We start from the raw sequence: 25,974 nt of genomic DNA on the forward strand, positions 1-25,974 counted from the left end.
GCACCGGCTCCGCCCACCGCGGGGAGGGAGGGGGATCGCCCCCGGCGATTGGCCGGCACGGGGGCGTCGGCGTGGAGGAGGCAGCCAACGGAAAGGCGGCGCGGGGGGCGCGGGGCCGGAGGGGGCGTGGCCAGCCCCCCGCCTTCGAAGGCGACGTTTCGTCGTCGGGCTGTTGGTGCTACCGGCTGCGCGTCTGATTTGGGAAAAAAAATAAAAATAAAAATACCCACTGCGGCAGAGGTGTCTGCTGCGTGGGGAGTTTCAGGGTTGAGTCTTCAGCCAGATGTTCCCCCTGGCACCCGGACCCGCGCTGAAGGGGGGTGTCCGGGTTCCAGGGGGAATATCTGACTGCAGATGCGTCAGGGCACAGATGGGCATGGGGGGGCAGAGAGAGGGTCCAGGCATCTTTGGGGTTCATGTCAAAGCCTGGGGCAGGGAGGAGCTGGTGAATGCCCCCACTGAGAGCCGCAGTCTGGAAAAGGGAGCTCCGGAGAGTTGGTGCGAGAATCCCACTGAAATAAACCCACAACCCACCATTTCGCTAGCAGGAGTGATCCCGCAAAGTCAGGAAATGGGTTTATCCCAAAAGGTGCCAAGCCGTAAGCGTAACTCTGGAAAACACCTTAATGGTTCCTCAGATTGAAACTCCCGAGTTGCGTATGATTTGGGACCCGTCTACGCCCTGCTCGTGAAGAAGAAGCAGCCATCTTGACCCTTGAGGGGGGGCTGCATCCTAGCTGCATTGGCTTCATCTCCCTGAGTCCTTGTCGCACCAATGCGATGGATAGTTGCTATGGTCTGGTGTAATTATTACACTTCTGATGGCGTCTGAGAATGTGGTAACAAGGTATTCGCCAGGGAAGATGCTCAGCATCACAATGGCTGCATCTACATTCTCGTGAATGGAGCTTTACGATGTCTGACACAGAGTGCAGGTGAATTTAAGACACTCAGTGCAAATTGTCTCAGAGTAATTCTTGATGACTTTCTAGATTATACAGAAAGTTAAAAAAAAAAACCAAAATAGAAATTCTTGCATGAAAACATGAGATACCAAGAAGGCTTACCGGAATCAAACATTTTGAGATTGTAGCTTGTTGCTGTAAAAAGTCCAAGCAGCAATTTCTTTTGGATCTATAAAAAAAAAAAAATAAGAGAAAGGCAATTCAAGGTAACTTGATTTTAGAACATGATTCACCCTGAAGTGTTCCACGTGTTTTAGGTAATCGAAGGAGTGGAGGCGACTGTATGTCTCCATCTGTACATACAGATACTACATAGTAACGCTGTTTGGAGAGTATTGCATGCTGTATAAAAATAAAAAGTAAGGAACAGGATGCTTTAATCGAGTGGTATAAGTGTCAGAAGAGACTTTAGAACTGGATGAGACTGGAATGAAGCTGAATGACCAGTCTTAAGGTTACAGAGAGACAAGGGCCTCCAGTAAGAAAATGGAGCATGACTAGAATGTGGGGTGAAATTCATTAAGAAATACAAGGAAAACACTGAGCAATTAAAAACAAATCAAGGGAAAAGACAGGGTTTTAATATAAGCCTTAAATAAACAGCAACACTGAGGAAGATGTTCCATTGCATGTGCTAAAAATCCACACTCAAATTACAGAGAAAAATCCACATTGATGACAAATTACATTTTTTTTCCCCTGCCCCTTTCTGGATCAAAGTAGATTTAAACCTACTTTGAATTCCATGTTGTTATTCTTATTTTCCTAAAGAAATATTTACTAGGAAATACTGCTGTTAAGCAGGACAATTATTTACTTTAAATCACAGTTAGTCTAGCTAGCTATGTCTGAAATGTGCACATAAACTGAGGTTTGCACAAGTAACCATTAGCCCCACTGGCAAAACACCAATTGGAAACGCGTGTGGAATCAGAATCTGGCCTGCATTTGGTGCAGCTAAATTATGGAATGACACAACAGGAATGGTGTGAAAATGGTGATGTCATGAATGCCTGGCCCTTGAAATGGGTGGCAGACAAACCAGGGGTTTACAGAGACACCAGGGCACACGTGCCACCCGGCCGCAAAGCGCAGCAAAGCAAAAATGCATGAATATTTTTGAACAGAATGGGTGGAAGTGTTTGGAAACTGAAGTTTTATCTACGGAGGGTAGCGAAGGAGGGATAACCGTACCTTTTATGCCTTTCAGGAGGGACTGGGTGAAGAAGCACTGAGTCAGCTGTTCTGTCTGAAAAAGTGCCAGCCTCGCAGCAACCACTGCCACTTCAGGCAGATGGGCATTGAGATATGAAAACGGCAGCACAGATGGATTTGACAGATCTTGTAAAACGTAAAACAGATACCTCAGAGGAGACTTGTAAGACCAAGTGACAGCACTAGGCATGTTGGAAACTATACGAACATAATGTGTGAGGCTAATGAGAACGATTTGTAATTGCACCACAGTTCTGCACTCAAAATTCGATCTCCTTCACTGTGGAAGCAGCCAGGTGAAGGTAAACTGGCAACACTTACAAGAAAATGGTAATTTTTACTTAACCCCCCCCACCTCCGACCTAAAAGATATCCACAGCAAGTGACCCACCTGTGCCATTGGCATTAGTGGCATTAGAAACAGTCATGGTGGCTGCAAATGAACACACAAAGCTTTTCTCCACCCCACTGCCTGCTAATTAGATCCATTATGGCCAAGCCAAATCAGTGGGATGCTTAGATTACTTTTCAACCCAGCCTTGCGAATAACTCCCATAAATCAGCAGGTCACTACCAGTTTCGTAAGTGGAGCCACTTAAGCCGTTTCCTGAGATCTGACAACACTTGAGAGGATTTTTCTCCCAAGAACAAGAGGAGTTGCAAAGAGGGTTGGTATACAATAAAAATTGTCATTTGATCAATGTAGCAGCGATGTGACACCGACTGGAATATCAACATAGAAATAAACAAAATGTTTAGGAATGGCAAGCAAAGTTGTTTCTTGTATCAGTGATGAGTAGACATACTGAAGATTGAAAGGTTAAGGAGAGAGATCCCCTGGACAAGTGCAATCAGTGATCAAAAGGAAGGGGAAAAAAAGGGTAAATGCAGATCAGGTGGGAAAGGCTTTTTGTCAGTGACTAATGGAGCCACCCAAAGAACCATTGGTGCTTTGGGGGTAACCCAGAGCCCTTTTGGGAAGGGAGAGCACAAGGCTATCGCAAAACCTTGTGGAAATGTTTTTATACAAAAGGAGGAAAAAACATCCCAAGAAGAGCCACTCTATATCTTAACTGCATGGCAGAGGCTGCAAACAATTTGGAGGACAGAAACATCGTTTAAAATTACCTTTGACAGACTGGAGAAATGAGGAAGTAAAATAGGAAGTTGACCAATAAAGGCAAATGCAAAATTTTACAGCCAGTCAGGAGCAATCAACTGCTTAAGTAGCCACTATCTGGACAGCAATTGTGTAGTGTGGAAGGTATGACTATAGTGCCATGCAAGCTCAATGTGAGTCAACAAGGCCCTGCTGTTGTGCAAAAAGCAAATATCATACAGGGTTATGCAAACAACAATATAGTCTGCAGGACACATGGCACTCTCAGCGCTGGTGTGCTCTGTTGAGGTACCATGTCCCATCTGGAATGCTGCATTTCAAAGAAGTTATGGCCCATGTGGGACATGGCCTGAGGAGCACAACAAGAAGGTGCAGAGAGAAACATGGCCCAGGAGTAAAGACTGAAAGAAATGGAGTTGTTCAGAGAAGAGAAAACTGAAAAAAAAAGGGCAGAACTGCCTTCATTTAGCTAAAGGGCAATGAGGAAGCGGATAAACCATTTTTTGTGTTGCTTCAGAGTAGGAGAAAGTGGAAAAGGGCAAAGTTACAGCAATGAGGATTTCAGCTGAACATCAGAACCAGAACGTTGTTCAGGCTGGAAGGGACCTCAGGACGTCTGCAGTCCAGCCTCCTGCTCAAAGCAGGGTCTGTCTACAGATCAACCCAGGTTGCTCAGGCCTTGTCCAGTTGGGTCTTCAAGGCCTCCCAGGACAGAGACTGCACAGCCCGTCCAGTGTCTGACTGTCCTTATAGGGAAAATGTTTTCCCTACACCAGCTGGAACCTCCCATCTTTCAATTCATGACTTCAGTAAAGATCCTGACTTTTCCTCTTGCTGACCTTGTAGGCACAGGGAGGCATCTGTAATGTTCCCCCCACTCCGAGTCATCCCTGCCCAGGGCTAACCAAGCCCTGCTCACCTGGCTTGTCCTCACAGGGCCATCACTCCAGCCCCTGATGGTCTTGGAGGCCCTCTCTCACACCTCAAACTCACTTCAACTTACTGATGTCTTATCCATACTGGGGGCCCAAAACAATAGACAATATTGGATGTGGTCTAGTGGGTGCCAAGTAGAGGGGGACAATCGCTTCCCTCAGTCTGTTGGCCATTCCTGTTCATCCCACCATGGATGCAGTTGGCCCTCTTTGCTCCCAGATCATACTGTGGCCTCAAGTCCAGCTTGCTGCCCACCTGCAGAGCCTTACCTGCAGAGCCGCTCTCTTGCCAAGCAGTCTACAGCCTGTGCCCTACCAGGAGTTGCTCCACCCAAAGGGTAGGACTTTGTCTTTGTCCTTGCTGAATTTCATGAGGTTCCTGCTAGCCCATCCCTCCAGCCTGTCCAGGTCCTTGCGGATGACTGCCTTGCCCTCTCATGTGTCAGGTGCACCACCCCAGTTTGATGTCATCCACAAACCCAATGAGTACACACTCATTTTCTCCTCTAAGTCACTGATAAAAATATTAAAAGAGGACAGATACCAGCACAGACCCATATGGAACTTGTAACTGGTCTCCAGGGAGGGTATGAACTATTTCTCTAAAGCCAACGAACCAGCCAGTTTTCCCCTCATCTGGCAAGCCACCTCTGCAGACTGTAAGAATCCAGCTTGGATACCAGGGTTGAGTGAGAGACTCTGTCAGAAACCTTGCTCAAGTAATCTACTTAGTACCACTAGGAGGGCATAATCTGCTGCTCTCTCTTCACCTACGGATCTATTGATGGCCTTTCTGTAAAGTGCTATAGCTGGCATCATGTGTATTTGAGAATCAGAGTTGTCCAAAAGACCAAAGGCTTGCCTCCTTAGAGGCAGAGCAAGAAGGGCAATTAAGTGTCTCTTTGCTGTGGTTAACATGGTCACATGAAAGGGTAAAAAAATGATGTGTCAAACCCCTCCAGAATTAAAAGACTGGCCCAGACATTAATGAGGCTATTACTTGGTCCAATTTTGGCCTGTCTTAGACTTTGGAATTTCCCTTGCCCATCCCCAGTCCAGCAACGCAACAATTAATGTTGCGTGCAATCCCAAAGTCATTAAGGTTGACTGCTCACTTTCCACTCTCACTTGTGGAGAAATCAGTTCTTCATGTTCTGCCTCAGAGTCCTTTTATCACATCTCTTCCTCCTGCAGCTCCAGGACTTTTTTTTTCTCCACCAACACAAGAGGAAGCATCCTTCCAATTCACTAGAGAGGAAGAAGGAAGAAAGAGGAAATGATTGAAGATGCAAGACTGTTTCGATCCATGAAGCTCTCTCTCATCTTTCTCTTAGACACGAGCAGTATTAGCTCTTCAGGGAAACGAGTGTGTAGAAAAGGGAGGAGTGGTCGGTCGCTCCCCCAGGCTCTCAGGCCCAGGAGGCAGGCTGGTGCACAGGCTGCAGTGGGAGCAGCTCCCTCCCTCCCTCTGCCTGGCCAGAATCCCAGATAGCTCCAGGAAGAAAGTCAGAACGATCTGAATCAGGTCCAACATTCAGCTGCATAGGTAGCAAGACCTGAAATCCAGCCAGGTGCTGGCAAAAGCACAGCAGGCCTCAGCCTGGTAGACTGAAGGCTTTTCTGTGAAAAACAAAGAGGCAGGGAGACCAGCTTGATGGCTCTCTGCTGCCTTTCTCCGCACTTTGTCTTGCGGCTCACTGAAACCAGAGCAGAAACTACTTTTTTTTCCCCTCCTGACTTAACTAAACGTCCAGTTTGGAAACTGAGAGCTGGAATTGGCCTAAAAGCGCATCGATTTCAGACTGCTCAGGAGGACAGTGCTCTGCATACCTTTGTCAAAAAGAAGCATGGGTTTGTCCCAAAGAAACACCTGAATCATATTAATTTTCTCCTCCTAGTAGTAACAGCTTGCAGAGCTCTGAATATTTTTAAAGTACTGGGATGAAAGGGGCAGCCATACTCACGCAAGCTGCTGTAGGGCTCCAGCCCACCCCAGAAGTTGCTGCCCCCAGCCTTGCTCACATCCCACCACTTTGGTCCTGTCAAAAAAATCTAGTTAGAAAGCAAACACTAAGGCTGAAATTCTGAAAAAGTACCGAACCCGATGATTATCAGAGCACAGCTAAGAAGTAGGCATTTGCATCTTAACAGTTAGAGATGAGATGAGTGCACCCTTCCCCCTCCCACTTTGCATATGTTGAAACCAAGTCCGTGGCTACCAGAGCTGGTCTGTTGGCAGCAGATCTGGTTTGTTAGCTTCCACAAATCCAATTTGCAGTTGAAACTTCAGATCACTTGAATTAACACCTTTTTTTTTGGCAATAACCTCCAGCAGGAAAACAGGGACCTTCTAAAGCAGCTCTGCTGCTGCTGAAGTCCTGTGGGACTGTGGTACAGGATAGCAGTGTCCTTTCACTAGCGGTTCTTCTTGCTGAAGGTTACAATTTTATAAGAAATAAAACATGACCTGCATTAACAGGGGATTAGATGTTTATGACTGATGAGCACACTGCTGACAAGGATTGTGCACATAGCTCAGGAGACATGCTCCATTTTCCATACGTGTGGATTTAACAAAATTAGTATTGCAAAAAGAATGAGACATTTGTAAAAAAAGTAACATTGGCTAATCAGGTGAATTCAAAAATACTTGCGCATAGTTTTAGAATGCATCATGTATCAATTAAACATGAAGATGTATCAGTTTATTCTGCAGACATCTGGCTTTAATTTTTTTATTTTCAGAATTGAAATTTATGCACTCTAAGGTAAAATTGTGCTCTACAGTAACACAGCTCAGCTTCACCCTTGCAAGAAACGGCAAATACAGCTACAAACATTCTCTTCTATGACAGCCTTACCAATCAGGCATTACTTCCTTACGAGGTGAAATGAGTGCACACCAACTCGGTTCCCTTTTTTTAGCTCTGACTTTTCCTGAACAGGACTTTTTTTTGGGGGCAGTCATCAGTGCAGCAGCATCAGCAGTTACAAGCGTCTGGAGAACAGAGTAAGAGTCCCCCTCCAACTGCTATGAAAGTAGTTTCATTTCTCATATATTACACAGTAGGTGCAGTTTAAGGTGCTGCTGTACAACAGTGGCAACAGACACAATTGTTAACACCCAAAGTTCTGCATCTTGAGCAATGCAACACCAGAAAGAATAATCTTTAAAAAGGCATGACCCCTTTCAACTACTCATTTCTTCGATTAAACATGCTCTTTCCATCAAAAATGAGCCTTCTTGTTCTCTACAGACCACTTGCAGGATTTCTCAACTAGAATCCTTACCAATTTAAAAAAAAACAAAAAAACCAAAACCAAAACAAACCACCCCCCCCCCCCCCCCGAAAAAAAAAACACAACCAAAAGAAAACCCCAACTCCTAACCCCAAGTTGCACTCTCTTGATACTTCAACTTTGTCAAGTAAATATGGAGAGATCGGGTTTTGGAGTTGTGTTGTTTTTCAAGATTTTTTTTGTTTTAAGTTTTTTCTTTTTTCTTTTTCTTTTTTTAATTTTTTTTATTGGAAGAAATGCTCCACTATCTCTAAAAAAACAGAGGGAAAAGAACCCCTCCAAATTAGCTCAAGACAAGAGCGAAAAATTTGAAACTTGTAGTCTGTGTCCTACTAGTCATTTAAAGAGCAGCATCCCATCTAAAGGAAAGGGATAGTTTTTGTCAGATTCTTATAAAAAAGGCTTTATTTTGAACAAGTTTTCTCCATTTGGTTTTACAGTCTCAACATACATCATATTCATGGACAAGCAGCATTTTCACAGAATAAGAGCCAAATACAAAGAAGAGGAAGCCACTTGGGATTAACAGTTTCAACCTAATTGACTCAGACTTCAGAAAATACTGTATGCTGTCACTTATTTGAGGTAAAGGAATTCCATAAATTAACATCCACTGTTTAACAGAAGAATCAACAATGAAATATTTCTGAGAAGTAGGTAACTTTGGGAAGAAGGGAGGGTGGGGGGGGGGGTAAAAATCTTACTCTAGGCATTGTGAGCAACAATAGAAGGGGGAGGTAGGATTTCCACTTGGTTTGTATTGGTAAACCAATACAGTTTGGACTACCATGTGTGTTTAATCAAATTTGTGCAGTTTAAATTTCAAATTTGATGAATTTTACTGGTAGTATAGTCTTAAAAGGTGAACCTAACTGAAGATATGTCATGAGCTTGGTTTATCTGCTGAATGCTGTCACTAGGTAATCATTCCACGATCAGGTAATGATCAGTGCATGAGTTTTTCTTCCTTTGAGTATCCAGTCAAATCCATTGCTTTCAGTGCCCATGATGACATATTCCAGTTACATGGTTAACTTTTGGGTAGCTGTGCAATCAGACCATAAAATGATGCATTTGGTGGAATTCGAGAGTGCTTTCTTAAAAAAAAAAAAAATTGTACTGAGGAGAGAGATCAACCTTCTGCTATCTGTTCATGCAAAATTATACCTGCAGTTTAACAGGGTCTAGATCAACAGATGAAGGCTGTTACAGGGACACATTTATAATAGCTTAAAATTAACTTTTTTTTATAGAGCAAATAGGCTTCTGTCATTAATCTGTGTAAAAGTGATCTTAAACCTTTTTAAATAGTATCCACATTACACTAGGTACTGTTTTAAAAAACAGAAAGACTATCCTCACCTTTTCGAGCTCGAGATCTAAATTATCTCACCAATAAACCTAAATCTCACTGAAGAAAAAATGGAACTGGATAAACATCCTGCAAACTGCAAGAATTAAATTATCAATGTTAAATTCCTAATGCCTAGCAGAAATACCACAGTTCAGCTATCTAATGCCAAGCACTGCTCAATTTCTTCGAGTGAAAAGAAAGCACAATTTGATTTATGTACTTGCAACAAAACATAAGCAGTGAAACCATCTTCACGTAAAGATACATTTCTTTAAAAAGATTACTGGCAAAATAAGTTCCACAATCTGGCTGGCCAGACCATCCAATGCAAACAAAAAAAATTCAAATTGAATTGGTGCAAGAATGTAGTTGTAAGAGGCAAAGCAGATTCATTTAGCAAAGCTCCTTTTTCAATATTATTTTGTTTGCCAACTCCCAAGTGCCAATGAGCAAAATGGTTTTATAGTTATTTTGGAGGCAGAGAGAAGCTGGTCTGTTAATCTGGCTATGCTTCCATATCTTTTCTATTTATCTGCTTTTTTAAATAATAATCAAGCAGCAGATTAATCATTTAGCAAGTTATCTGACTTAGAACTAAAAAAGCACTAGTAATTCTCTCCATTTGTCTTTGAAAGCTGTATTACATAGTTTCATGTATATAAAGTTGTATCTTTCAGAAATGACCACTGATGAATATTTCTTAATACGTTGTACTTTGGGTAAAAGCAGACATGAATGAAGTTAGACTGCAAGTCAACCATTGTACAAATTGTCTCTCAAGATGTTCCAGCAACGTTTCAGTTAGAGCTTTAACTCCTTAAGATATGCAACCTATGATATAGAGCTATTGTGCAATTTAAACTCATACAGAAAAAGAAAGAGGTCTTGTTTGTGAAGAAACTAGCATCTATCCATTAGCTTTTATCACACTTCAGACTATCAGAAAGTGAGTAAAGGTGGAGAAAAAAAAATTATTTTCCACTACCATCCAATTAATTTCCTATGATCTTGAACACTAACAAAATGCTTTTCATTAAATGACAGCTAAGAGAACACAGAGTGGGGAAAAAAAAAAAACCCAAACCAGTCTGTTAAGAAATTTGATCCTTGTATTTAGGACGTTACATTTCCTTCAATAGATCTAATGTATCATGTTGCATGGAGTATGATTTCTTTTTAGCAACCCTCACCTGCCTATGAGTCATTGCAATAAAAAGATTACTTTTTTCCCCACACTGCAGTAGGCAACTTATTTTCCAGCCAAACACAAGAAATTTAGTTAAGAATAATTAAAAAAAAAAATTGTTTTCTGGCACAGCCAGGAGTAGCAACTCAAGTACTCCATGGTGCTTAGAAAATAGGCTTTAGATTTTACACCAAGAAACTGGATTTATTGTAAATGCCACAGTCACATTGATAGACAGAGCACAGACTTCTGGTAACAAACAAACATACATTTTTGTAACTAAGCATTTCTACTTGGTAAATAAATGCATTTTGCACAGCCTTCCTTTTAAGTGTGCCTAAACTAACCTAAATAAGCAGACAGCATAGCAGAAAAGGGAAACTTATGTGAGTAACTGTTTCTTAAGCAGTATTATTTTTACTATGTATATAATATTTTATATTATATACACACACATTTTCATCAACAGTTCAAATTATACCCAAATAAAAAAAAAACCAAAACAAAACTGGCGCTCCTCCTATACATTTACCACCTTTCCCTCAGGCATAGTTAATCCAGGTATTTGTCAAGATAGAGGAATGACAGTTAAAAAGACTCCCCCCACAAGAAACAAGTTACACAAAGAATACTGTATCACTACAAATTTTTTATTCAGAAGCCCATCTTTAAAAAAAATCTCATTATGAACTTGTTTGGTCAAACTACAACACTTTCTAGCAGACATACAGTAAAAATGGCATGGCTCAGAATCGACCAGATCTTTCACGATCTCTTGATCGCCTCCTATCACGTTCACGTCCTCCTCCTCCTCCGCCACCACCTCCACGACCACGATCTCTGGATCTAGACCGACGTTCACGGGACCTCGACCTGGATCTATGCCTTCAAAGAGAAGTTTGAACATTTTATTGTTCCATCACATTCAACAATTTACTCGCAGTAACACACAGTGGAACACTTAAGGATGTAAGCAATGAGGGAGAAGAAAGACAACGTGGCATTAGAAGGATTGGCAAATTGGCACTCAGGCTGCAAAACCATGTATTACAAACTGAACAAACTTAATGCTGAGGAGTCAATGTATACCGTTAACAGACTCAACTGTTCACTGCCAGTCATCCATTGTAATGAGTGCGCAAAACTTAAGGAAAGGCAGAGCTCTACAGAGCAACCAAATGTACTGTTACACAGCTGTTTAATATAAGCAGCAAGAGAACAGGACACCTGTTTTTGCAGTTATGAACAGCTCGTAACAACACACAGCACAAGTTTACAGCAGTAAGTCTACTCCTATTAAATCAACTGAATTATAAATTACAGCTCAGTGTTTTTTTTTTTTTTTAAATCTCCCCCCTGCCCGCCTTCCAGAAGCCACCAACATTTGCAAATAACCTTCCCTGCACTTGAGGCTGATGACCTAAATTCAGGAAGAAAGGTAAAACCACCCAGAATGTGAGTTAACAAAGACAGCTACTATGGATTTATAGCTTATATGGCACTTGTCAAGAAAAGAGTGGTTTGAATGTTTTCAAGCATTTTATAAAACAGGTAAACAGTACAGTTTTAAATAGGTGTAGAAATTACAGAGGAACTAAAAAGCTCTGGGAAATGAAGGCTATAAGTCTTAAGTTTGCAGAATGTTGTTCCATGGTGAGATGTTTTGGAGTCAAAGTGTGTGTGGTGACAAATTTTACTATGATAGACACATAACTCTTGCATACCACTGTGCTGTCCAGAATTACTGAATTAATCTATTATTTGTGGTTTACCCTCTGTTTTTCTACGCAAAAAAACCTTTCACATATTTAATTCTATGCTTAACTATTTCCAGGTCAGTCTAGTTTATACAATCTACCTGTGAAATCCCAGTGACAAAAAAAAAATCAGTTCTTGTAATATATCCACCCTTACTGCTAACCTATGACAGCTGCACAAAGAATTTAAATAGTACCAATAAAGACAAAACTGGATGGAGGATTCAGTTTTTTATTTGTTTTACCACAGACTGAAATTGGGCTATGGGTAAAACAATCATCTTCCAAAGCTAAACACACAAATCTGATCTTTCTGGCAATAAAAGGTGATACCGTTTAATTAGCCTTACTACATCCGAGAGTTCCAGATTCAGATTCGTAAAAGTGATCAAAAGGCTAATACAAGAGCATACTTTGTCTTTTTCATACATTACTCACACATCTTAAAAGCTTACGCTTAAGTTTAAATTAATATTAACTGGGATATTTTAGGAAATTATTAAGGCCAAATACATGTGCCTAAGCAACACAATCTACATTTTCCAAGTTAAATTAATCCTCACAAATTCTAAGACATCGCCAATTAGAGATATTTATAGGAAAAACACATTCATAATCCCAGGCTCCTTCTGTGTTTGAAAAAGAAACCCTACAAAATTTATGTATACAAAAGGAAGCTCAACAATTTTTTATGCCTGTCCAAAACAGCAAGGTCCTAAAAGCAAGCAAATAGAATCCAGCTTAAAGTGACCCACCCACAAGACAGGTATCATAGCAACAGCAGTGGTAAAAGCCTTTATACATGGTACTTTAATAAATAATGAAATATAAATATAAAATAAAACGTATTTATCACAATCTTTTTTGCCATTAAGCAAAATTACTATTTCTTTGCCCTACTGAGAATTCCTATTAAGAAGGGTCACATTGTGAGGCTAGTGTTAATAAAACATGAGCTCAATACAGTGACTGCTCGTTACAACACTAAGGAATGAACACAGGCTAGAAAAGTTAGACATTAGCTGTTAAAACCAAGTAAGGTTGGGTCTTGAATGTCATCTACAGCTATGTCTGATTGTGCATAGCGCTGAAAGTGGCCAGTCTGATCCTGCCAAAATGCCCATTAGCCAAGTAGCCTGCTTCTAACAGAGTGCAGGAGCAAATATATTTAGAAGTGAATAAAATAAAGGCGGCATAAAGCAATACTCCCAAATAACGTCCACCTGTTAACACTTTGCCGTTTGGAGATTTGAACCACAGGTAGGTTCTACATACTTAGTAACTCAGTGAATATTCTTTTCCTTGAACCCTGCTTTCTCAAAGCCACATCAACCTTCAGCATCCAAAGTACTGCAGGGCAAGAAGCACCATAACTTTTCTGTTGTAAACAAAGACCTATTCCTTTGTTCTAAACTGGCCACTCGCTAGCTTTACTTGATGCTCTTTCATTGGCACGTGTCAGAACTGCATTAGAAAAAACAAGAGAGGACTTAAGTTTAAAGATTTGCCTTTAGAATTTTCAGCAACTGATCCTTAATTTACCTGTTTTAATCGTGTTTAAAAGCAAACTTACTTTTTACGACGACGCCCATACAACTCGCGTCTTAATTCTCGAGAAATGGGCTTCAAATGCATAAAGTTGCAGAAACCTCCTCGTGTACACTCTCTGAAACAGAATTCAAGAGACACAGTTAAAATTCCCAGCCCTACATCATATCTGTTTGCCCTAAGCCCTAGCGGACCTCTAGCCATGTAAAAGTTAATCACCTCTAACATTAAAACCAGGAAATTGTTAAGCATCATTTACTGACACTGACTCACTTCTAGATCAAAATCCTAAAAAGATGGCAAAAGTCAAGAGGTTGATTGCAGGTCCTCCATATCAACATTACCTGCAGTAGTTTTCTTTCTACACTAAGCTACACATAAAAGCCACACCCAAGCAGCCACCTTGTCTGCACAAGCATTTCAAAGATACTGTCACGGGCAAAGAGGAAGTCACTTTTTACCCCATTTCATATTGACGGCAACAGGCCTCTCTGAAGTCGGTCACAGGTGAAAGCTCAGCATGAATGGGCTGTCCATTAAACCAGCGATTGTTCAGGTCAATCACAGCCTTTTCCGCATCTTCTTCACGGCGAAACTAGAAGCAAAGAAACATTTTCTCATGTTACCATGAAGTAGACTGAAGATTCCTATCAAATCAGTTGTGCGATATCTGAGGCTTAGGACTAGTAATCAAACTGGAGGCTACTTCAGAGTTCCTGGGACAGTCCATCAAAGATGGACTGGTAAAGATACTACCTTTTCATTAATTAGGACTCGGAGCTAATCACAACACTGATATTTTCTCTTAATTATGTTCTGTTGGGTCTTTCACGTTTTGTGGCTTGTATTAAAGTATATGATAGAAGATACTGTGCTTTCTTAGTACAATTTTAAACAAAGAGAACACTAAGAGTACTTTCTAGAACAATAATGATCCAAATGTAATGGATTTTTTCAAGCAATTAAGAGAAATCTGCATGAGAACTGAAACTCTTATTCATTTAAATTAGAATTTACAAGAATCTGATTGTTTTACAATGAATGTAAAATTTAAATTTGAAATGCCTTCCCACAGCTAACCACATGAAAATTTTTTAAAACAGCTTTTATTTCTGATTATGACTGACACAGCTGAGAATTTCAGATGTGAAAATACTTTCCAGTTAAGGGAATGTACAGTAAAAATATTCAGACTCCATCACACACCCCCAACACTGTGTACACACAATAAAATTTCTGCAGGTGACAACTTTGTACTCAACATTCAAGTGACACCAATGATTTTTAAGAGTCAAACTTAAGTGCTCCAGTTTGCACCTTAAGCCACCCCAGCTACTGCCAAATGTGACTTGGTTATAAGATGTTTTGTTTAACTGGGAAGCTAGAAAATAAATGCACCTGTTTAAAATAAACACACCTGTTGCAAATAAATCTCTGCTCACAATGAAGGGCTTAAAAGGCAGTGTGGTGGGAAGGCAGATCCCCTGACAAACTAAACAATGCAGTAGTGGTAACTGTTTGTAACAATGTAAAAAAAAAATCTTTATGAAATCTTATGAAAAGGACAGATTTTTGACTATCAAGAAAGCTTCTCATAATCTCTTAAAATTTCTTTCAGATTCCATTCACATTCTTCATTCTACTTTATATTGTGAAGTTGGAGAGGAGCTCATATCCTGAAGGGCTACTCTCTCAAAATCTACACATATACATTAATTTTTAAAATTAAAAACCAATAAAGACCACCCCTACTGATTATATAAACATATCTCTCTTTATCCTACCTTTACATATACATTTCCAACTAGATGATCTCCAAGGTTATCACAAACGTTCATCTCCTCAACTTCACCATATTTTTCTTCCATTTCTGTGAAGACCTCCTAAACACAAAGCAACCAATGAAAAGTTTGCAGCACATTAGTTAGAAGTACAGAAGTACTGCATTTAGCTGTTGTACGTACAAAAGAACACCCTCCTTCGAAAAAAGCAAAAGAAAACTTCCTTTTTTTACATTTCTGATTTTAAAATTAGTACTTGTTTGGCCTGTACTCTGTCCATCTGTAAGTACAGCACTAACAGGATACAATAAAATCTATGGAAAACATTAAGTATGCAGTACTTGCAGAATACATAAGATGCACTGAAAACACTGACATGTAAGCCTTGATGCTATAGTTTTACTTAATTTGCTTTTATACAAATAATTAAGCTTATTTTAAATTTACAGAAGAGAAAGGCATTAGGGAATCAAAATGCTACATCGTTATAAGTTGCTGATTTTCAAACAAAGTCTACTATAAACAGTAAATTAAAAACCAAACTAATCAAAGGTGATACCAGGAAATACCTAGCACTGAAAGTTCGAAGTTTTAGATGAACACCTGAGGAAACAAGTGCTTTTCTCTGAATCCATCTAATTGTGCTATACACAGAACCTAATTTTTTTTGTGTCAACAAATCCACAAACACTTTAATGCATTTTTTAATCTTATACATACCTCAAAGAATTCATCATAATGTTCCTGCATCTCAACATCGCTTACAGCACCTGTAAAAAAATCAAGAGTCATACTGATTAGAGCCTGTAAATAAGGAAAAATAGATTTTGATCATACTACAAAACAATCTAGAGAGGCCGTCTGGAGCACAAAAGACATCATATAGCATGGAGCTAACTAATAGGAATATTAAGTATGTGTGAAGAGCTTTGAGTCCCCAAAGCAATATGTCAAAACATTACATTGACATGATCAAATCAAAACAAGTTTTAATCAAAAACAAACTTGTATGCCACAAATTTAAAGGAAGGGGAAGTTGATTACTTTGAAGTATCACTTAAATTTAGTATACAATCCCACCCTCTATCTCCCAACAATTTTACCTAAACAGAAGGCAAGTGCTTTGTCACATTTGCATGTTTTAAAGTATGGTAACAATTTAACGTTCCTCTTCCTAAAGGCAGAATTTCACTTTAACATATCCACCTCTCCAGCACATACAGCAGAATTTGAGAGTTCACAATGTAACAGCCCAGATTTTTTTTTTTTCAAATTTGCTCAAAATAGTTATTGAAATGACACACTTTTCTCAGTGCCCTCAAAGAGGGGTACCATAATGCTTTGCAACAGAGAGCAAGTTTCTAATTTAATTTTGAATATAACTTAATTTTTCTGTAGTCCTGCAGAACACCTTTTAGTGCAAGACAAGCCAGCCATATATTCAGGTTAATTATTTTCATGCTCCAAGCTGGACTTTACAAATGAGCGCTGCTTGCCTGCTGCTATAAAAAACAACGCAAGTTTGGCTGATTTTTAAAAGCTTTAAGAATACAAAAATGACTAGTATTTATTTCTTCCAGTCTTCAGGATTTTAAACTACATTAAGCTATATACATTAAAGCCTAATGTATTAGCTCTTCAGCAGTTAAGTGGTTTATTAAAATCAAGCGGAGCGGTTTTAAAATGAACTCTGCATTTTATGCTATAAAATATTCTAGCCTTTAAATTACAAACACTACTGTTTTAGTTCACAGAAAGTGAAAGGCAAGAAACGGAGCCATCAAAGCAGAGTTTATTCACTTTGGGCTGCTATGGAAAAAAAAAAACAAAAAAAACCCCCACTTTTGGGCTCAGTCATTTTTGGCTAATATTACCATTTGGACAAATTCTGCATTTTTCTTCAAAGGCTCTAATATTAACCAGCCACACTCTCTGAAACTCTAATAACTTTTCTTCCACTCAGCTCATCTTCTGAACAAGGCTAAGAGGGGCATTTGTCATATAATTTAGGCTAATGTTTCTGAATTTGAAATATGTTTGTTTTTCAGAACTTTCTTCTTCCCCATGGTTATATAGCAAATTAAGGAAATATCAAACATTAAACCAGTATTTCTACAGTTTAATACTTAACTATATTCTCAAGGTTCTGCCAACATCACTGATAACAGCTTACTAACACCTAAGTTTGTTAGGTTTTTTTTGGCTTGTTTTTTTTTTTTTTTAAGGTAACAGACAGGGGCTCTGTGAACCACACTGGGAATAACTGCTTTTTACCAGATGGACAAGCGCTAAAAACTTATAAGGAGATTCCATTGTCAAATTAGGAGATCGTAAGCAACAGTTAGTTCATGGCTACTTGAATGTCCTTCCAAAGTGGGAAGCATACATATGCACAGGCTTTACAAACATTCATATTCCAGGGCTACTGGTATCTGAACCTTGAGAAGCCCAATTACTAATTAAAATACTCAGGAAAACTATTGCTGTTCAAAACTAAGGTTAATTCTCTACGACGGCAACAGAAAGGAAGACAGTTAAGCAACAACAACAAAAGCATTAAATAGCTACCCAAGTTATCAATTTAAAATACATGCAGTACTTAAGTAGGGACAGTATCAAAAAACCAGGGAGCCAGGAATTTCAGCAAACCTACTGACAACAGAGCTCCAGCTCTACCACAAACGGTACAGCCGGGCTCTGTTAAGTATCTACCCACTTGTCAAGACAAACTAGAGTTGGATACCGGCATTTACAACGCTAGATTGTACAGCTGCAAGAGCCTTGAACAGATCCTCTATAAACAGCTCCATAGACCAAACTGCTGTTAACTCTGTGCAAATTAGTTACCAGCGCATTGAGAATTTGGGGACAGAGTGGAAATACCCAACTGTACATCTTTTGGTTTTACTAAAACAGCGTTAACTACTAAGCATCTGCAACAAGAAAGCCTACAGACCAATAGAACTGTTTAAGCATCTAGACAAACTTACATAGCTCATTAAGTATCTAGCTTGATTGTGTCACAAAATACTCAAATTATTTAAATTGGGCCATTATTACTTTTAGAAGCAGAAGAGACAGTGTTGACTTTTAAGTTAGTGGCTGATTTCACAAAGTACATCTAATCAAATGCTGGTAACTAATCTGAACTAGTCTATAATCCAACAGTCAAAAAAAGGAATAGCCAAACAAAGCTTTATTACCACACAATCAATATTCACTTCAACAAGAAATATTAGTTAGAAAATAACACCGATCCTTTTTGGTCTTAAAACTGGTTGGTTTGGTTTTATTTTTTTTAAGTCTTGTTCTAATATTGATGATTCAATCACAATGATATATCAGTACTCGCAGATCAACAATCCTGGTCATTTAACTTCTGCCAGTCTCACAGTAGGTGTGTTTTCTTACGCCCATTCCTACCTCATAAGGAGTCATTAAATTAGTTCATGACCATATCCAAATGCCTTCCCCTCCTCAAAAGTATTTTTATAAGTATATTTTCCTAGGTAAATATGCAACTTGGTTTTGGAATTGCAATTGTAAAAGCACGGAAGGAATTTTAACCATGCACCTATCCAAAAAGGACAGCTGCCAGAAGGGAAGTGCTTGTCAGTCAAAGTGTATTCTTCCAAAGCAGACTCTAAATGGAAGCTGCATTAACCTAGGACAAATCTCTGCATGCAGTCTGAAAAGTTTAAAATTCAAGTTCTCTTAACATTTACAGAACAGAAAATTTGTTCTGGATGAAGTCAATATGTCATTAGCCTGCTCTTTTAGACAGTGTAACCTAATGGCTAGCACAAAAAAATACAGAAAAACATTCCTAGGATGAAGGCAACTGGCAGGGAGAAAGGCAGAGGGAAGAAAGCGGTGCAACCAAGACTGCTTTACAGGGAAAGTACAATTTCAATCCTTTTTGATTTAATAGATGATATTTGGATTCCCCTCACAGTTTTGGGAATAGAGAGGAAGGTGAGCAGGACAAAAAAAAAATTGAGGTTTTGGGGAGGTTTTCTTGTTTTTGGTTTTTTGTTTTTTTTTTTTTTTTTTTAATGTGTTTGTTTTAGACACATTTAACAAAACGTGGTCAGTTTGATCTGTTAAACTAAAATGGTAGACCAGCTTAAGTCGACACTGAGCTCTGACAATCAAGCCCAGGGAACCAGTGAAGGAACTTGTATGAACTTACAGCGCAAACCGTCAGCAGACTGGGAAGAGTTTTGAGGGTTACGGTAAATGTTCAAGAGGGCAATGGTCTGAAATACAAAACGCAACAACTTTATATTATGGAAAATAATTTTAACAAGAAACCGGTTTCCTTTAGGGTCGCTTTAGCCGAGTCTGTGCTGAAAGAGAGGTGGTTATTCTCTCCCAAGAAGGAGAACTTTCTCTTAGCTGGTGACCTTTCTGAATCAACCTAACACTGTAAAGTAATAGAGATCTCATGATACTCCATTATTGTATTTTTTTTTTTTAGATTTTATTCACAAATATTAATATAGATGGGTTTTGCATGATTTCAAGCAGGTATGTAATAGATGGCATCTAGACACGGTATTCAAATTACAAGCATAGTAATTTTTTTTTAATTTGGTGCTACTGAATAGTTACTTAATAGCAAAACCCCAGGAAAGGAAGCAATACAATAATTACAGCATAACATGAAATCTCCATTTTCCTAAAAAAGTTAAGATGAAAGAAAACCCACAGTTTTGGGAAACTTACCGTGCATCACATATACCCCTATTTTTTTTTTTTTGTTAAATCAAGAATTTGAGAAATGTCTGCAGGCTAACCCTTTAAAAAGAATGCAGTGTTACTGAGAAATCAAGTTTCACTTTGCAGTGCAAAAAAAAAATCTGCATCAAGTCCATTTATGCAGTCAATTCTGCATTCTGAATTGCACACATTTGACAAGTTCTTGATCTATGCGCAAGAAGAGTTCCATCACTTGTCCTGTTTGCAACAGCTTTATGTCAGCAGCTCAGAAGCCAACATTATTTTCTCATAATTAGGAGTGGGCTCTTTAACACCATTCTTTAAAAAAATTTCTCCAACTGTGGGACTTACAGTGTGAGCCGTCAGCCGTCTGTGCACTGTTTTGGGGGTTACGATAGATGTTTTGAATCAAGATGGTCTGCGGGGAAAAAAAATAAAAAGGGGAATTCTACTGGCTGCTGTGCATATAATAGACAATTGCAAAGAGACAACTTGTTTGCAAACAGCTAGAAGTAATATTTTATTCTCAAGACTTCCTTTTGTATTTGCAGAATATCTTCCAAAACTGCATCCAGACCATCATATTATGAAAACAGTTTTAATTAACCACCAAGAAAGAGCTGCATTTGTCTCAACAGCTATCCTCAAAATGGGAATTGTGAGGCACAGTAACCTAAAATGTCAAACTACATGATATCACGGAGATGTCTAGCTTTTAAGACCAGATTCATTATTCTACATCTAGGAAGGGGAAAAAAAAAAAAAGAAAAAAAGAAAAAAAGTGTTATGTGCACAGCATATACTACATAATGCCACAGAGTCTAAAATGTTACACCAGACAGTAAGGTTTTCAGGCAAGAGCTACGTCTCATTTTGTGCATTAGGAATTTCTTGGTGGAATTTCTGTTTAAATAATATAATAGCGTCATAGGTTCACATGTTTCCGATCCTTCAAACAAGGGCAATATCCTTTTAGCCCTTCTGCTTTTTACTTGAAGAATTAGCCCAGGCAGACTTGAAACCTTACATTTGTACCGTTCTTCTTAAAATCAAGTTGTCTGAAAAAACAAACCATGTTTAAGTTAGTAAACTAATATTACAAAAAAATTCCAAACGTCCATATCACTGTAAGCAGCTCAAAAATTAAAATCTGATTACTTAAAGTACAAGTTCAATGTTAGTTAGTATGAATTGCAATCCCCAAGTAAAGTTATCTTACACATTATTATTAGTCACAGTAAAAAGTCATAGCTTAAAGAAATCACAGGAGCAGCAATGTCATACCTACATGTTTTACATGTTAAGTGGGCAGCAATCTAACATCACATACAAAAATCACACACTTGTTTCATAATGGCTATGGTCATACCAACCAAAGCTTTGCGCTTCTGTGTCTCACGTTTAAAAAAAACCAAAACAAACAAAAAACCAAACTGTTTTAGCCTACAATTGGAGAGAGCCAGAAACACGCATATACAGCGTTTCTGCTGATTGGTGGTAATTTGATCACCCTCGATTGCAGGACCTCTCCTAACAGAGCTCTTCCATAGAGTGGCTGCATCAGCAATAGCCACACAAGATAAAAACACCGTGCTGGTAACTTCCCATTAACAAGGTAGATGCTCTTCTATATTCTATCACAGCTGATTATCAGTCTGCATACAAGTAAAGATTTCTGTAGTGAACCCTACACATCTGCCAGGTACGGCAGAGATGTTACAATACAGTACATCTGCCAGGTTGGATCCTTTAGCAGTCCCAGACACCACTGGATGAATCCAACATGCCCTGATGACCCACTTCAGCTGGCATTGCTAATCGCAGTTTCTAAAGCAAAGCTAAAGACTGCACTGACAGACGAAATCGTCATTGCATGTGAATTTTTTTTTGTAAAAAAAGGTATAGTTTAGTTTTTGATGGTTTGGTTTTTTTAAAGACAACTACTGTGGAAGTTGTTTAACTTAGAAATATTTTCTAGTAGCCAATGACCTAAATTCAGGTCTCTAAACAACCAATCACATTTCAGAATACTCTCCATGTAGGTCAGCAACATGGAGTAGTCTTGAAAATGGACAATGTTCTTTTTGACATACAATATCTACATTAAAAAATATTAAGTTCCCAGGAGTGGAAAACTGTTTTTGTAGATGAAGCACCAGCAGTTGTCCCTACCGATCAGTAACCTAAACAGTCCTCCCCCTGCAAAACTCCCCTCGCCCACTCAGGCACTCGCAAAGTTTAACTTCATGAACATCATTGCTCTGAATTCCAGTCATGTGCATAGTACTTGTCCCCCTAATTCTCCCCAAAGCAACACCGGTCCACCACTCTCATCAATTCTGCTCCAAGTTAGCCAAAATGAATGTACAGAGGACTCCACTGCTATGTAAAGTTTACCTCTGTAGGCAAAACTGCTGATAATGCAGCAGCTTTTCATAGGCACTACTTATCATACGTAATATTCCCAAAGAAATCTGTTTACCTGTATACCTTGACAATCAGCAGTGACAGAAAGTGGCAGAGCATACAGTTCTCCAGGAACGTACTTTCTGAAAGCTACAGAGCTTATAATAACAAAGACCCTATCACCCACTGCACCTTTTTTTTTTGGCAGACATGCAGTCACGCATCATGTCTCTAATGATATTCACATAGCCAAAGATTAAATAATATGTCAAGTCACCTGACACATATACCCTCAGCAACCAGGCAAGTTTTTTTCAAGAAACAATTCTTCCACTTTCAAAAGAAAGATGTAAGTTACTCTTAAGAGCCTGGGCCAGAGAGCAAAGGTAAGGACAGATGAGTAGCTTTTATCTATTAATTAGTTTTCCTCTATCATATGTATAAAAGACTTAAGTTCACACCTCTGAGATAGGTGGAACATGTTGCCATTGTCTGTGATTAAAAAAAATCTGGGATGGTTTAAGTGCCTGAACACCACTGAGAAGGCACACTCACCTGAAAGTTAGCACTGGTTGGTCTCTACTACAGGCAAGCTTACAACAGCATCGCTTCCTGCAGCCATTAAGGGTGACAGGAGATAATTAGAAATGCTGGGAGAAGTAAATGGAATACCCCCAAAAAAAGCAAAAACCCATATAAACTGGGGCCAAAAGTGAACTAGTTAATCTGGAGCTTGGCAATTATTCACTTGTACCTCAGGATCTACGTTTTAAAGAAGCAAGGATATACTTCCACAAGAAAGAGAAAACAAAATGAAAACAAACCTGGCTAAATGTTGGTTTGTTGTGCAACCGCGAACATCTGTCTCCATGACGACAAGCTCCAATTTTGAAATAAAATGAACAGTTGACTCTGCAAGCAAAAAACCCAAAGTAGTTACTTACCAGAACAGAAAGACATTAATATGCAATTCCTATAAAATATATGCCCTAAATGCCTTTATCTTGATGTGGAGAAGTAACACAGAAAAAAAAAAAAATCAAAACAGTATAGGAAAACATTACAGCAAATCTGTTCATATTCATTCCTCTTTACCCCTAATTTACAGCAAGTCATCTAATCAATTTCACCCACTACTCAACCCCAAAATGTATTCATGACACCACCACAGACAGAAGGGATCACTACTGTTTTACCCTTCCGGTTCTCCATTCTTATTTTTCTATTGGTTTCACTAGGTGATAGGATGGGAAATAATCTGAAAAACAGTCCGAAAAGTTACACTAGGAGCTATATGGTTATGTCTTAGTTCATGCAACCCCCTAGGCTAGGCAATATAACCTACTTTAAAGTTGATACAGTTGCACCCACCTAATGTTTTATAAACCACCTGTTTAAAGTTATACTCTAAGGCTAATTCAGACTGCTGCCAACACAATATTCGACATAATTCAGATAAGAGAAAAATCATGTTACAGAGAGAATACACATGGGAAAAAGAAATTCATTTAATTAAGTCATTTCCATGAATGTAGTTATAATTTTAAAAGGAAGCATTTAATTTTTTTTTTTAAACCACAAGCTTTTATTGAATTAACTATCATCTCACGACACCTTCAAAACTATGCTGGTTTAGGAATGCCAATAAAACTCCCACATATAAGTGTAATTCACATGGAACGATGAAAGAAAACCATAAAGGAGTTTAGTTACCTTGACTGGGAAAACTGAAAGCAAAATTCTGAAGGGCAAGAAAACTATTACAGGCTATATATGGGTAAGTGAAATATAAGAATTCTCCTGGAAGAAAGATTATTATTCCCTTGCTCATAGTTAACACCAATTCTTTCCACAATCCTGTGTAACCAACTCATGGAAGGGAGAAATATTAAAATACTAAAGCATATCTGATATCTAATAAAACATTCTACTGTGAAATTGTAACATGCTTACTCTTCAGAACATTTTAAAAAATATATATGTAGCATTACAATATACTTACTGTCTTTTCTGAACTCTATCCTGAAACAAAAGAAAACCCTAACTATAAAATTTCCAATTGCACCTCCAACACCTTCTGGAGAGTTCTGCTTGTTTTTTTAATAGAAAATAACATCAGCACAGGAGTTTTGTGCCTGCAGTACTGGCATGTACCAATACTGTTAAACTGTAATGCATTACATCAGAAGGGATGCTACAGTAACAGAGCTCAAGAGAGGCTTCCGAAATTGCTTTTCTGACAGACGAGTGAATTGGAACTGGCATGTAGCGCTACAAAGCGGAAGGAAAACAGAAGCCTCATGGCCGGGGGCTGACAAGTGTAAATTAGTCCAGCGGCACACCGATAGCCCCTTTCATTTTTACGAGCGGAAAAACACGTTGGTTTGGTCAGGCCGACGGTGACCAAATTTTCGTTAGGAGGGTTTTGTAAGTACGCTTCCAACAACCAGAGAAACTAGAGGCGTTCCCGACGCGTGGAAGGCTGCAGGCAGAAGCCTGAGGATCAGGATGCAGCAGTCGGGGAAATCCTCCGCACCCTGGGGAGGGGGGAGAAATAACCGGTCGCTGTCCTTGCAGCAGAGCGGAAGCTCTCGGGCTGCTGCAAGGCGCAGAGACGCGAACAAAAGGGGAAGGGGGCGGCCCTTTTCTGGCAGGGGGCGGCGGGAAGCCCGGCAACCCAGCGGCCCCGGCCGTTCTCGGAGAAGCGCGGCCGCCGGGGAGGAGGTGGGGAGGGCGGGGGGACGGCAGCGCGCCATGAGGCGCGGGCACACCCGCATGGCGGCCGGGAGGGAGGAGGGAGGGAGAGGAGAGGGGGAGGAGGGAGGCCCCGGGGAGAACAGACCCGGCCCGGCCCGAGAGGGGAGAGGCGAGGGAAGCGCATGGGCGGTGCCGGCAGCGCGGGCACGCGCAGGCCCCCACGCGGCGAGAGGCGCGCGCGCCCCCTCCCCTCCTTCCCCGTCCCTGGCGGCGCGCGCACGCGCGCTCCAGCAAGATGGGGGGAGGGGAGGAGGGCCGCGCCGCGGTGCCGGGGGGGGGGGGGGGGGGAATGGGAGCGCGCCCGCCTCGCTTCCTCTTCCCCCGCGGCCGCGCGCCGCCACGTTCCTGCGCGCGGTGGGGATGGGGGACGGGGAAGGTATTGTGGGGGGGGGGGGGGGAGGTAAGCCTCCCGGGCGCGCGCCCCGGCCCCGGTGGTGTGGCAGGCCTCCGAGGCGGGAGTGGAAGAAACGGGCCGCCCCCCACCCCCCCGCCTCCTCGCGGAGGAGGGGAGGGGGGGAGCGGCTGACCGCCACCATCCGAACGGGCCGCCCCCGCCACCGGTCGCCCTCCAGCTCCCCCCCCCCGCCCCGGGGTGCCGGAGCGGCGCGGGAAAGGGGAGATGGGCCACTCACTTGTCCTTCTCTGTGCCGAAGATGGAGGCCAGATACTCCGCCATCTCCCACCGCCCGCCCGCCGGACAGCCCGGCGCCGACCGCACACGTCACAGCCGCCGCGCCGGAAACACTTCTACCGAACCCCGCGGGTGGGGGGGGGGCGGGGGGGGCACGGCTCTTTGCGCGTGCGCGCGGGGCCGCCAGCCCCCTTATTGGGGGAGCGGTGGGGGCCTCCTCCCTCTCCCCCTCCCCCTCCGGCGGGGCGGACAGGGCGCGCGGGCCCCGCTCGCGCCACGCGGTGCTGTTGCCGCGCA

General features: G+C 40.8%; 1 protein-coding gene across 5 annotated transcripts; it reads right to left on the reverse strand.

Annotated features, from left to right (window-relative positions):
* Positions 1 to 10,704: 10,704 nt before the first annotated feature.
* U2AF1 (U2 small nuclear RNA auxiliary factor 1) lies at positions 10,705 to 25,856 on the reverse strand. 5 transcript variants are annotated; one of them, XM_086765941.1, is made up of 10 exons: positions 25,679 to 25,802; positions 24,292 to 24,826; positions 23,114 to 23,201; positions 20,235 to 20,301; positions 19,354 to 19,420; positions 15,882 to 15,931; positions 15,165 to 15,263; positions 13,842 to 13,975; positions 13,406 to 13,498; positions 10,705 to 10,960 (listed from the first exon to the last, which is right to left on the reverse strand). In XM_086765941.1, exons 6-10 carry the CDS (start codon positions 15,909 to 15,911, stop codon positions 10,822 to 10,824), a joined length of 495 nt encoding a protein of 164 aa, XP_086622067.1. In that variant the 5' UTR covers positions 15,912 to 15,931; positions 19,354 to 19,420; positions 20,235 to 20,301; positions 23,114 to 23,201; positions 24,292 to 24,826; positions 25,679 to 25,802; the 3' UTR covers positions 10,705 to 10,821. The 5 variants fall into 5 exon arrangements, with proteins under 5 accessions (XP_086622067.1, XP_086622058.1, XP_086622042.1 ...); XM_086765932.1 differs by lacking the exon at positions 20,235 to 20,301; XM_086765916.1 differs by lacking the exons at positions 20,235 to 20,301; positions 24,292 to 24,826 and having other exon boundaries at positions 25,679 to 25,856.
* Between the last annotated feature and the right edge of the window lie 118 nt (positions 25,857 to 25,974).

Source organism: Chlamydotis macqueenii, chromosome 1 (genome assembly GCF_036417535.1).
Source record: "Chlamydotis macqueenii isolate bChlMac1 chromosome 1, bChlMac1.mat, whole genome shotgun sequence".
Classification (NCBI taxonomy): Eukaryota; Metazoa; Chordata; class Aves; order Otidiformes; family Otididae; genus Chlamydotis; species Chlamydotis macqueenii.

Bases quoted from the DNA above. Each gene is read 5' to 3' on its own strand.
- U2AF1 (XM_086765916.1), bottom strand. From the start codon at position 25,722: ATGGCGGAGTATCTGGCCTCCATCTTCGGCACAGAGAAGGACAA. The intron at 23,202-25,678 runs GTGAGTGGCCCA...TTTTGCTTGCAG, and splicing joins TTCGGCACAGAGAAGGACAA to AGTCAACTGTTCATTTTATT. The intron at 10,961-13,405 runs GTAAGTTTGCTT...TTCTCTTTGAAG, and splicing joins TATGGGCGTCGTCGTAAAAA to GCATAGATCCAGGTCGAGGT.